At 44.8% G+C, this 12,264-nt stretch overlaps 1 protein-coding gene across 4 annotated transcripts in view; it reads left to right on the forward strand.

The window, feature by feature from the left end:
• STAT1 (signal transducer and activator of transcription 1) overlaps window positions 1–12,264 on the forward strand; it is a 43,468-nt gene that overhangs the window by 24,248 nt on the left and 6,956 nt on the right. For all 4 annotated transcript variants that reach the window (XM_022567268.3, XM_022567269.3, XM_089915975.1 and 1 more), the window contains 10 exons: window positions 2,397–2,426; window positions 2,530–2,623; window positions 3,833–3,874; window positions 5,163–5,246; window positions 5,697–5,795; window positions 6,898–7,033; window positions 8,435–8,484; window positions 9,202–9,296; window positions 10,076–10,221; window positions 11,773–11,958. In XM_022567268.3, the coding sequence (XP_022422976.1) occupies window positions 2,397–2,426; window positions 2,530–2,623; window positions 3,833–3,874; window positions 5,163–5,246; window positions 5,697–5,795; window positions 6,898–7,033; window positions 8,435–8,484; window positions 9,202–9,296; window positions 10,076–10,221; window positions 11,773–11,958 (962 nt within the window). The remainder of the gene's footprint in view (window positions 1–2,396; window positions 2,427–2,529; window positions 2,624–3,832; window positions 3,875–5,162; window positions 5,247–5,696; window positions 5,796–6,897; window positions 7,034–8,434; window positions 8,485–9,201; window positions 9,297–10,075; window positions 10,222–11,772; window positions 11,959–12,264) is intronic.

Below are 12,264 nucleotides of genomic sequence, written 5' to 3' on the forward strand. Positions count from 1 at the left end.
TTGTAAGTGACCCCAGCACATTTAAATTGATAGCTCCTGTTCTGGATGTTGGGAGCATCCCCTAGAGCTGGTATCAACGTGCTTGTGCCTTTTTAGACTATAAGTGAACAAAAGAATGAGTGCATTTTATGCATATGAGCTTGTAATGATCAAGCCTCCAAGCAGCTACCACCCCTCCTCCTAGGCCAGCCCTAGAGGAAGGGCCCTTGATCAAACTCCAGGCCACCATGATTCTGCAGCCAGTGTGGACTTGTTTCTTGAGTGAAGCTGACAGAATTTTGGGGGGCCTGTGTGGAGCCTGCTGGCCTCACACTTGTCTCTTCTGGGCAGTAAGAACCCAGGAATGGGCAGCATCTCTCATGGTCTAAATGGAGCAGGCCCATCCGGTTCGTCCTTAGTCCCTGGACCTGAACTATCATTAAGGAACAAGATGGCTTAGCCCCTGCCATCCCCCCTTGATATATTTAATGCTTTTGTTGGTGTGTGTAACATTCTGGTTTACCAAGTTTCAAAACCATTTATGATAATCCAAGTCATTTTCCTCTGGCTTTTTGTCTCTTTCCATTCCTGTAAGTATAGCCTTCTTTGTAGCATAGTCTGTGCCTTTGCTTTTCTCCCATCATCTTTGGTTTCTCTGTGTATCAGTTAGCTTTTGCTGCATAAAAACCCCAAAATTTAGTGGCTTAAACTCTAAAACTTATTAATTTCTCTTATGCTGTGGGCTGTGTGTGGTCCTTCTGGTCTGGGCTGGCTTGGTTGTTGCTGGGTGTCTAGCATGGCCTTGTGTGTGTCTGTCTCTGCTGGGATAACTGGGCCCTTCTCTGTTGGGCTCTCAAAGAGGTCAGCCTGGGCTTTCTCATACGGCAGCAGTGTTCCAAGTGGATCAGAGCAGCAGCGTGCTGGGCCTGTTAGGCTAGACTTGGAACTTGTACGGCACCACTCCCACCCATTGTGTGGGGAAAAGCAAGTCAAAGTCCCCTGAGATTCAAGGGACAGGGAAATACATTCTGCCTCTTGAAAAGAAAAGCTGCAGAGGTTTTGTGGCCACTACAGTTTACCACACTCTACTTAACTCAGTCTCTCTTTCAGTTTTTTCTTGCTCTTTTGTCTTTTCTGTTTGTTCCAGTTCTGAGTTTTCTTCTTAGCTTTGACAAGGTAGCTTTGTATCACACTATTCCTTTTGTTGTGAATTTTCTTTTTTTGCACAAAATGTGGGTATATTTAATGCTACTGAACTGCATGCTTAAAATACTTAAAATAATAAATTTTCTGTTATGTATATTTTACCACAATTTAAAAAACTGAGATGCCACACTGGAGAAACTCAAGTTGAAGGACATTCCTAAAACATCTGAGCAGTGATACTCAAAACTGTCAAAAACTTCAAAGACAAGGAACGTGTGAGAACGTGTTACAGACCAGAGGAGGCTAGGGTGACATGATGACAAATGTCACGTGGGGTCCTGGCTGGAGTCCTGGGGCAGGAAAAGGACGCTGGGGGGGAAGTGATGAAGTCCACGTGTAGTGTCGAGTTAGCTAATTGTCATATGCCAAGGCTGGCTTCTTGGTCATTAGAAATATTCCGTGGTAATGAAGTATAAGTTCTTTTTTTTTTTTTTCCAGATGGGAAAATTGGTCACTGTTACAACTGACGGTGATTCTCATTCACAAAAGCATTGAACTTCTAGTTGAGACAGGAAAGGAAGCTAACTCATTTAACTATGAGTGCGCTAATGATCTCTAACCTTCGCCTACGCCTGACAGATACATTATTTGTCCAGAACATGATGACGTTATCGCTACATTTATATAAGATACAGGTGTCTCAAGATTTTAACCTCAGATTTAAAACTTAAACTGGATAGTTTCCCCAAATAATTGACTATTCAAGTACTTCTCTGAAAGCGTTAAAAATAACAGAGAACAAAAATAAGGATCGAGCTGTCACTTTGGAAGGTCCTCTGAGTTGTGTAGCCACAGAGCAGCGCTCTCTGCTCAGTCCCCAGTGCTTAGCTCGGTGCCTCGGAAAGGCACCGACTGAGTAACTGCTCAACAAATAGCCATAACTCAGGCTTACGTTTACTGAGGGTGTGCTCTGTGCTCTCTTTACCCGGTAACAAGTTTCCTTCTCCCAGTGTCCTGTACGGTTGGTGCTTTTAGCATGACGTACAGTGGAGAAAGGTGAGGCCCAGACAGTTTATTTGCCCGAGGTCACTCAGCAAAACTTGGCATTGCTGGCGCGGGTTGATTGAGGGACTGAGTGAGTGAATGAAAGGGCTGAACAGCCCCATTATTTGTTATTGATCTTGTACTTTTATATTTTTGTTAAAACTTATCTCAAGTTTTGAATACACATATATGATCATATATATATATTTTTTTTTATTTTTTTGCAGAGATGTGAATGAGAGAAATACAGTAAAAGGGTACGTGAAGTACTTTGCGCTATATTTTACGATCGCTTTGTTTGTGTATGTGTTGGCTTAACAGTTCCCATCCTTTTAAGTATTCGTACCCTGTATTGTCTAGGTTTCGAAAGTTCAACATTTTGGGCACTCACACGAAGGTGATGAACATGGAGGAGTCCACCAATGGAAGTCTGGCGGCAGAATTCCGACACCTGGTAGGGAGATCAGTTTCCCCCTTTTCTGTTGTGTCTGGTTTATTAGGACTTGATTTGTGCTCGAGTGGCACTTGGTGCCCTGTGTGATGGGCAGGGCACCCCCTAGCAGAAGGCTTCCTAGAATTCATGGCCGGTAGCTTCAGCAGCACTTGGGGAATCTTGGTCCCCCCTCCTTATCCCAGGACTGTCCACTCTGTTTCCTGCCAGTCTTCCTCTCAGAGATACCTTCTTTGGGGGGTAATGATCTCAGCCAAATATTCCATAAACCAGTGTGCACATAAGCTATCTGTACATGGTTCCTCCAGGACCTCAGTGATTACCCATTCTAGATTCTTGGAATTTTCCCAGAGGTCATTATTGCCCCACATCCTGACCATTCCTTCTCCCCCTCCAAGCGTGGCAGGCCTCAGGAGTCTCTCTTTGGCCCCTTCTTCACCACCTCCCTCCTGGGGTCTTGCCCACAACCACTGTCTCGAGCATTTTGTCTCCAGAGGAGTAGGGCCCGGGCACCGGGCAGTGGAAATCAGCAGAGGGATTTAAGTGGGTGGTGATTTCTCTCCTCTCTCCCTGAAAATCGGGGCTGCCAGTTGTTCTGTAGGTGTGTTGGTGCTGAGCCCTGTGCAATTCCTGGGCTGGAGCCTGCAGGGAGGTTCAAAGCATCCTTTTTTTATTGGCAACCATTTCATGAACCCGCAAACTCATAGTTGGGAAGCTAGACCTCATGTGAGAGCCTCGGTCCAACCCAGGAGTCTGAGGGTGTCCGGAGCTGCTCTGGGGGCTCCAGGTTGCTCCCTTAGAACCTGCGTGATTGAAGTCCTTTTGAGGGCAGTCTTAGAGGCCTGAGTCACAGGCCTGGGAGACTCTGCGGAGGGAAAGGCAAGAGAAGCTGTGCCCTGAGCCCGGGGAGCATGCGACAGCTAATGAAGGTGATGGGGGATGGTTCGGGAAAAGCTAGCCTGGGGGAGGGAGCAGGATGCTGTTCCCTGGGATCCTTCTCAACCCTGTGGTGTTCGCAGGCTGTCAGAATGATGGGAAAAGGCACTCTCCCTCATGAACCCACACAAGGGTCACTTCACCTCCTGTTCTGCGTTCTGAAAATAATTTCACTTCCTTCATTCTTTCTAAGTCCCCACTTTGGTTTGATTTGTAGATGAAAATAGCAACTTTGATGATTATGGTACTGTTTACTAAGATTTTTTTTTTTTGTAGCAACTGAAAGAACAGAAAAACGCTGGTGCCAGAACCAACGAGGTGAGTCTTTCTCTCTTGTGATTGGTCTCTAACTAGCAGGTCTGTCCAATGAGGTTGGCTCCGTGGCCCTGGGGGCCAGGGACACCTCACAGAGGGGTGAGAAGCAGGCAGACCCGGCAGGGAAGGGCAGTGGACAAGCTTTGGGACCTGGGGTATCTGTCCTAACGGTGAGACCACTCTGTGCTTGTGCTTTATGGTTGTCAAGTGATTTTGCACATGAATTTATGGGACCCTCAACAGACAGCCCAGCAGAGTAGGCACGGTGGGCTACTGTGTTACTCACATTTCACAGGTAAAGAAGTTGGACCACAGGAAGTTTGCAGGATTTAGCTAAGGGTGCACAGGGAGTTACTGTCAGAGCTAGAACTAGAGGCCAGCTTCATTGACTGCCCTGCCAAAAACGATGTGTGCCGAGAGGGTTTTCCTGCCACGTGTCCCCTACCCAGTGCATCATCCTTCTGTCAGTTTCATTTTCACAGCCAGTCCTTGAGGAACTGTGTTTGTGATGCCTTCAGATATGAAGTATGGGCAGAGGACAGAACGCCTGGAGTTGCTTTGGTTTGGACCGCTCGTCGTCCTTTGTGCCTGCGTGGCACGCATGCTGTCTTTCCCCACGACAGCCAGCAGAGGTCGTGTGGAACAGTGGGAGAGGCACCGGCCCGGGCCTGACCAGCCCTGGTTTGGATCTTGACTATCTTTGTGACCTCCCGAGGATTTAGTTTCCTCTCCTGTGAGCAGGGATGGCAGCCACATCTCTCTGGTTCTAAGTTGTTGTGATGCTCATGTAAGATAATATGTATGAAGGTACTTTGAACACTAGATAACCTTTCTACCCATACCAAGGCACTTTATGACCAGCCAGGCTTATGCAAATCAGCCCTCCCGATAGATAATCACACCTGGAACACGTGTACACTTTCCACCCCATGCCAGCCTGAGGTGTGCAGCCCGCACACACCCTCAGAAGGGGCTGAGGGCCAGGATGCCTTAGGTCATGAATAAACCCATTAGAAGTTGCTATTTCCCTATCGACACTTTTTTCCCCTTAATCCATATCCCTTGCCATAATATCAGAAATCTGAAATCTGATCTTTGAGAGAACAGTGAGATACTCGGGATAATGAAATCTGGGATAGATGCTCAAAAATTGGAATGTTCTTCTGAATTGCAGCTGGTTAGGTTCAGGCTTTCTGCAGCCTCTTGCAAAAAATGCTTAGTAGGCTCTTGCAAGTTGCAAGATCAGTGAATGAATCGCGATATTCCTTTTGTTTCCCTTTTCTCTTTTAAGGGTCCTCTCATCGTTACTGAAGAGCTTCACTCCCTTAGTTTTGAAACCCAGTTGTGCCAGCCTGGTTTGGTCATTGACCTTGAGGTAAGACTTACATGTTCCAGATGTGGAAAACTTTATTTTTACTTTAAACTGTTACGTGTATTTTTATTCCTCAATTTTTATTTTAGACGTATTTACCTAATTGCTAAAAAAGATTATAGTTTTCAGCCAGTACTATCTTGATGTTAATTTAATCGTTCGGGCAGCTAGAGAACTGAATTAACCTTCGGGCACTATAAGCTAAATGTTCCAGTTGAGATGTCCTATGTTAATTTTTTATATGAAGCATTGAAACTTATTTCTTAACTGCAAAGATATAACAAAGACATATTCAACTACGAACCAAAGAACATAACTTTACATTCTTAATTTTCAAATATAAAAGATAATGCAAATGTACAGGAATCCCTTGCTTAGTTGCGAGGCTGCATAGTGGTCTGAAGGTGATGTTTCTGTGATTCAGATGATTTCAAGGTCTTTGTCCTCTTCTAGACGGCCTCTCTGCCCATCGTGGTGATCTCCAATGTCAGCCAGCTCCCGAGTGGTTGGGCCTCCATCCTGTGGTACAACATGCTGGTGGCAGAACCCAGGGTATGGAAAACACATCTACTTTCGTACCAGGGGTTAACCAGAGACCTCGTGCTCTAGCTTCTGCATATCTGAAAGAGCCCCTAAGGGCCAGATGCTGAAGGAAAAGTGGCACAGCTCAAGTGGCATTGCTAAGGATCGGAGTAATTCTGGAAAAGCGAAGCACGTGTATGTATTAGAAATGAGAATTATGATTTTCCTCCCATGTGAATAAGCCCAGGCAGTGGATGATTTCGTACAGCTTTTACTGTGGAAGAGGTCCTTTATTTTTATGCTTTTTAAAAAATGTGTATATGCTAAGTAAGCCTGCTGCATTCTTAGAGTGTGGGTACTCTAATACGGTTGATTAATTACAGTTGATGCTGGTTATTCACTGTACTTAAAGTCCTTTAAAGTCGCTGTGAACACTGAGTTGGCAGATACTGAACCACTGCATCTAGGGGAAACACAGGGTTGGGTTCCCATGAGCCTCTGGCACAACCTTTGCATTTGCTGATCAATACATAACCTTGTTTTGTTTAAATATCCCTTATCTAATATACTTGTTGATTCATTAACATTGAACTCATGGCAAGCAGCTTTATAACTCACGTCTGAACAAAGCTGGTATATCACATGCATTTTCTCCATAAGGCACTTTGGAACACTAGACAGCACTTCAGCCGTGCCCTTGAGGGCCATGTTAAAAATGAAATCACCAACAGAAAAGCATAGAAAATGCAAAAACCGTGGCGCTAAACAGACCTCAAAAAAGACACTCGGGTATAGTATGAGAGCTGAAATAGGAAGGCAGATCATAACTTTGTTTGACCTCACCTGGAAACATACATGTTTGGCAACTCAAACTTTTCACTGCTGTGTGCCTGGGTACATCTGCAAATGACTGCAGAAGTGCCATGAATATTGATTTAGGAATTAGATTTTAGTGAGTTGATGAATTCACAAATGTGAATCTGCAAATAATGAGGATTTCTCTTCTTTAGCTGTGAAAACATCTGTGTGTCATAGGTGAGAACTGAACTTTGGCTCAGATCCATGTTTCAGTGCCAGGCTTGTGACTGGTGGCTCGTCAGTAGCCCTTAGCTTCTGGGTGTTTTCTCTCTAGAATCTGTCCTTCTTCCTGAACCCGCCTTGTGCACGATGGTCTCAGCTTTCAGAGGTGCTGAGTTGGCAGTTTTCTTCTGTCACCAAAAGAGGTCTCAATGTGGACCAGCTGAACATGCTGGGAGAGAAACTTCTTGGTATGAGCATATTCACTTTTTACGTAACTAACAATTGAAATTCATAAAATATCTTGACTTGCTCCTTTCCCCCTCTTCCCTCTTTATTTTGTCCAAGGTAGGAGAGTGTTAAAATCTATTGGCTTTTCCACCAGCAGTTTATTATAGCTAAGTGAGAGTGATGCCTCACCTTAGAAGGAGATAGAGACCTGATGAAAGATTTAAATGAATCACTTCCCCATTATCTCATATTAACATTTCTGAGCAGGGTTCCTAGGGGAAAGATGTCTAAGTTATGTAAAATATATTACTTGTGGCTTAAATTCTTTGAGAAATAGGAAGTTTTATTAACCTTGGGGAGAAAAACAGCAAGCCCCCAACATGGTAAGAATAAGGTCCTCGGGCTGCCCACCACACAGCACACGCCCAGGTCTCTTCCATCAGGTGGCCCAGGTGTGAGGAGACACTGTCCACATCAGGAGGATGCCCGTGACCAGCACTGCCTGATGGGCAGCGTGCAGCCCATGATAGAGAATTCCCTTTCAGTGGCTGATGTCATGGATTTATTAGTTTCCCACACTAAGCAAACCTAAGACCTACTAGTCTCAAGGTCAGATCTTCAATGAATGGGACTATCTGAACTATTTTTTTAAAAATCCGTGGTCACCTTTTTGCCAGATTTGCTTTCTATATAGCAGAACTGCGTGTACTGCAAACACCAGTAGGCTTTTCCTAACCAAATGGCTCTCAGCAGCGCCTTCTCTTGGCCATGCAGCTGTCACAGTGAGAGGCTTGTGCAATTTAATAAAAAGTAAGAAGTCATTCCTATTCCTTTCCCTCATTTGGTGAGAGTTAAGACAGATATCTTTTCTGCCTACAGTGACTTATTTGGGGTTCTCCGTGAAGAGAGATGTCAGGCTCACCACCTCTTATGGCCAGGCTTCTTCAATTTGTGTAGCTGATAACCCCGAGGCTTCCTTCCCCTCTCATTTCTCTCACTGGGCTTCTGATTTGCATCGACCTCCCTGAGCCTGTGTCCTATTTGGAGGAGGACTGAGGGAAATGCCTAATTAATATCTAAAATAATCTTGTAAAGTCAAGTGTCAGTTAAATCGATCACCTAGGGGTGATCTTGGTCTTAGTTTGAACTTGAAAAAAATTCCTCAGGGTCACCGGGAGAGGAGCCTGCCAAGGAGGGAGAGGGAAGCAATGGGAAATGATATTGCACAAGGGGTACCAAATCGAGGCTTCTCTAGAAAGCACAAGTGATTGTATTAGTGAATCTGAGAATATCAACTGTGTACACACAACCTTCCTTTGCTGAGTGTTGGCTCTTTGAGAGCAAATACCACAGCCATCAGTCCAGCCAAAGCTTCAGAATTGATTTCCATTTCCTTAAAAAACTTATTTTTATTTGTTTAGGTCCCAGTGCTGGCCCTGATGGGCTTATTCCATGGACTCGCTTCTGTAAGGTGGGTGCTGTCTGGAGTTTATACTGTGAGTGCTTTCCGCTCTCTGTTGAGGGTCTGGGATTTCTCGCCGGCCGCGGTGCCGGCTGCACTGTGCTTGCTTTGGCGTGTTCCTCTCGCCCCCGGCACCCCTAGGGCAAGTTGTTTACTTTCCTTCAGCGAGCTGAAGGTTAGTCTCCAAGTGCGAGTCTGACAGGAAGCACCTGCCTGGGTGATAACATTCTCTCATATCCGAAATGAGTCTTCTGTTTGCTCACACTGACCCCTGGCCTGGCAGCGTTTTAGCTCCATCCATGAGTAACGTGTGGCCTGTGCCGGTGTAGACAGCCTGCTGGGCCGGAGGGGGTGTCTTGAGCCTGCTCAAGCAGTGAGACCAGTTGGGGGGAGTAATCAGACCCCGCTAGGGTCACCAGACAGTGCTGACAAGCTCACGCTACTGGAGTTTAGTAGTGTGAAGGCAGCTGGTATTCTGGGATCACGCTGGAGGTCATTCCCTGGCTGGGTCGCTAATGTTTGGAGAGGGAAGCAGAGCCTGGCTCAGGAAATGGAGAGGTTGGTGTCTGAAAGCTGGTAAGAGGGGAGGGACGGCTCTGTAGGGGTCAGTGCTAGCTTTGGCAGCTGGGCAGTCTTTGCAAACTAAAACCCGATGGCGGGAGGAGACATGCTAAGTCACTGTTTTGGATTTCTTGGTTTCTAATGTGTGCATCTGTATACTTGCAGGAAAATATAAATGATAAAAATTTTCCTTTCTGGCTTTGGATCGAAAGCATCCTTGAACTCATTAAAAAACACCTGCTCTGTCTCTGGAATGATGGGTAAGGGCCATTGATAGGTGTATTTTTGAAACATATGTTGAGCGCACGCTCCATTGCTGCAAGGCTGAGATAGGCCTGACCCAGACAGACTTCATTATTTGGCAAGACTTGGGTGCATCTCACAGAAACAGATGCTTGCAGGCTGTCCCTTCAGGCATTCACGATAGTAGACCCTCATAAGATTAAAATTATATTTTCGTAGTATATGTATATGCATTTTCAAAACTAAATTTAAAAACCCTGAGTGCCGTTCATGCCTTCATTCATTCTACGAAAATTTCTTGAGCACCTGCTTTATTGCCTCCAAGTAAGGAAGAAAAAACTTTTTTGACTCGGTAAATTGTTTCTAATGTTTTCCCAGGGTCAGTTGATATTTCAGCAAAGACTTTAACTTGGTCAGAGGTCTAGAATATGAAAATGGATTGTCTGAGCCTTTCTCTTCACTAGAAAGGATGCATGAATTTAGACATTTTCATGGCCTTCAGAATCCCCAGGTGAAAATGAAAGGCTCATTAATCCAGCAAGTATTTATTGATCATCTGTAGCATCCAACGGGCACCATGTTAATGAGCTTTTCTGGGACTTCAGCATATATATGTATGAGTGAAATGCTTCCTGAAGTGTCAATGAAATAGATTTTAAAGCATCTAAAATAGTTGATACATTTCTATCCTGTGTTCTTGTGTCAAGTTGCAGTCATCTTGATTTGTAAGTGAACGTGAAAATTGCAGTCATGACTGAACCTCAGAGTACCTCCATCAATCCCTTTCCATGTGCAGGTGTATCGTGGGCTTTATCAGCAAGGAGCGAGAGCGGGCTCTGCTGAAGGACCAGCAGCCGGGGACATTCCTGCTGCGGTTCAGTGAGAGCTGCCGGGAAGGGGCCATCACGTTCACATGGGTGGAGCGGCCCCAGAATGGAGGTGGTAAGCCAAGGCGCCTGCACACACACCGATTCAAAATGTGGGTGCAAGCCCTTCTTCTTCTCTGCAAATCAACTCATACAAATGATGAGCTTTTGACATACAATCGCAGCTCCTCCACTTATCCCCAGCTGAGCTTCCCCAGTAGGACCTAATACATCACCAAGGGCTATTTGGGATTCGTTGCCTGGAACATATTGTGCAAATGATGTTTTTTTTTTTAAAGACAAGGCCACATTCTTTCCTTTTTGTCAGGTATGTCACCTGTAGGTGAAAGATGCGAGTCAGTATGACTGGCAGTCATTTATTGGGAGGAAACCCACAGTGCCCAGGCGTGAGCTTCCAGACCCATGGAGGGGAATCCCACGTGGAGGTGCACGGATGAGGGCAGGCTCCGTGAGAGGGGTCCTGGGACTGGGTGCAGCCCTCCACCTTGCCTTCTGACAGAGAAGGCTCGTGCACGTTTATCTGAGTTATATCTTGGGTTTCTATTTGACCAAGTGCATCCATGGCAAAAACAATTCTGAAAACCTACGCGTTATGAAACAGGTTTCCAGGGAATGAGAAACAGGTTTCAGTGGAGACAAGAAAGTGATAAAGACAGACTGGTGACTTTTCACTCTTGCTTGTAGTTTGCTCTGTTTGAAGGATTGGAGGGAAAACTGATTTGTTCCAGTGACTTATGCTTTCAGTTAGAAGACGCAAAAAGATAGGATACTTTTCTTGTTCTATTTTTTTTTTCTTCTGGTAAAAAAACAGGAGAGCTGGGATTAGAGCCCAGTGAGGACAGTAGATGGTAGAGCCTGCCCTTTTCTTCTTCTCCCCCGGTAGTTCTTTCCTGAACTTGCTGAGAGATGGAACTAGCAAACCAGGCAAAGATGAAAACCGTTGGCAACCGGAAAGTTTAAAGCAGGGCCGCACCAGCTACAAAGCTTTGGTCTGAAGTTCTAGAGCAGAGTCCCCAGAGCACCTCACAGCAGCCTCTGGAGTGTGTGCCCCAAAAGTGAAATCCTGGATCAGTTAGGAAGCAGGATTCCAATGAAGTCTGGGACTAAGACCAGGAGTGAATTAAACTGTGTTTTTTACATTAAGGATTAGAGAAAAAAATAGCAAATAGGGTCTCTTTTTGGTTTGTTTAAAAAGTTGTTTTCCATGTGTTGTTGTTGTTTATTTTCATTTTTCAATATGAAAAGAAAGACAAAGTGAGTTTATCTTCTAGTAACTTAATCTATGGCTTGAGCCAAGAAGACCCAATTAGTAATTAGTTATTTTAAAGGTATTTAATAAATTTCTTTTGGCTAGACTTACAAATCTAAGTAAATAATGACAAATGCAATATTACCGAAAGTAATGATGGCCTTTATTTTTCCTATTTTAAAGAAAGGATAATAATCTATTTAGGAATAAAGCAATTACATGCTCTGTGATGTAACTCCTAGATTGTGTTTAGTTCTTACCAGGTTCTGTCAAATCCATAAACTCTGCAGTGTTTGTTTCTCTCCTCTGTTGTTGAGGGATATTCTGTGGGACTCACTTTGCTTTTCTTCCTTTTAGAATCTTGCTTCCATGCGGTTGAACCCTACACAAAGAAAGAACTTTCTGCTGTTACTTTCCCTGACATTATTCGCAATTACAAAGTCATGGCCGCTGAAAATATTCCAGAGAATCCCTTGAAGTATCTGTATCCAAATATCGATAAAGACCATGCCTTTGGAAAGTACTACTCCAGGCCAAAGGAAGGTAAGCGGGCGGAGTGTGCAAGCATTGCCTGATGAGTCATAGCACAGCCCAGTCGTTCCTGTGGTCGTGTTCTCCCTTCATCTAGTCCAGAGGTTTGCGGGAGACAGGCGTTAACCCCACACACTGCCCTTGCCTTCCTATCGGTGCAGGGTGTCGGCACAGACTCCCCCCATGCCATGTCACTAGCCCACCCCTTCTTTTGAATTGGTAAAAGCAGGCTTTCTAATAAACACAGTGCAGTTGAAACATAATACATCGTTTGGCCTGATACAGATAGTAAGAAAGGAGTAAATGGTTCTTGATCTC

This window comes from Delphinapterus leucas, chromosome 8 (genome assembly GCF_059928025.1).
Source record: "Delphinapterus leucas isolate spDelLeu-1000000601 "Yukka" chromosome 8, BTC_Dleu_Yukka2, whole genome shotgun sequence".
Taxonomy (NCBI): Eukaryota; Metazoa; Chordata; class Mammalia; order Artiodactyla; family Monodontidae; genus Delphinapterus; species Delphinapterus leucas.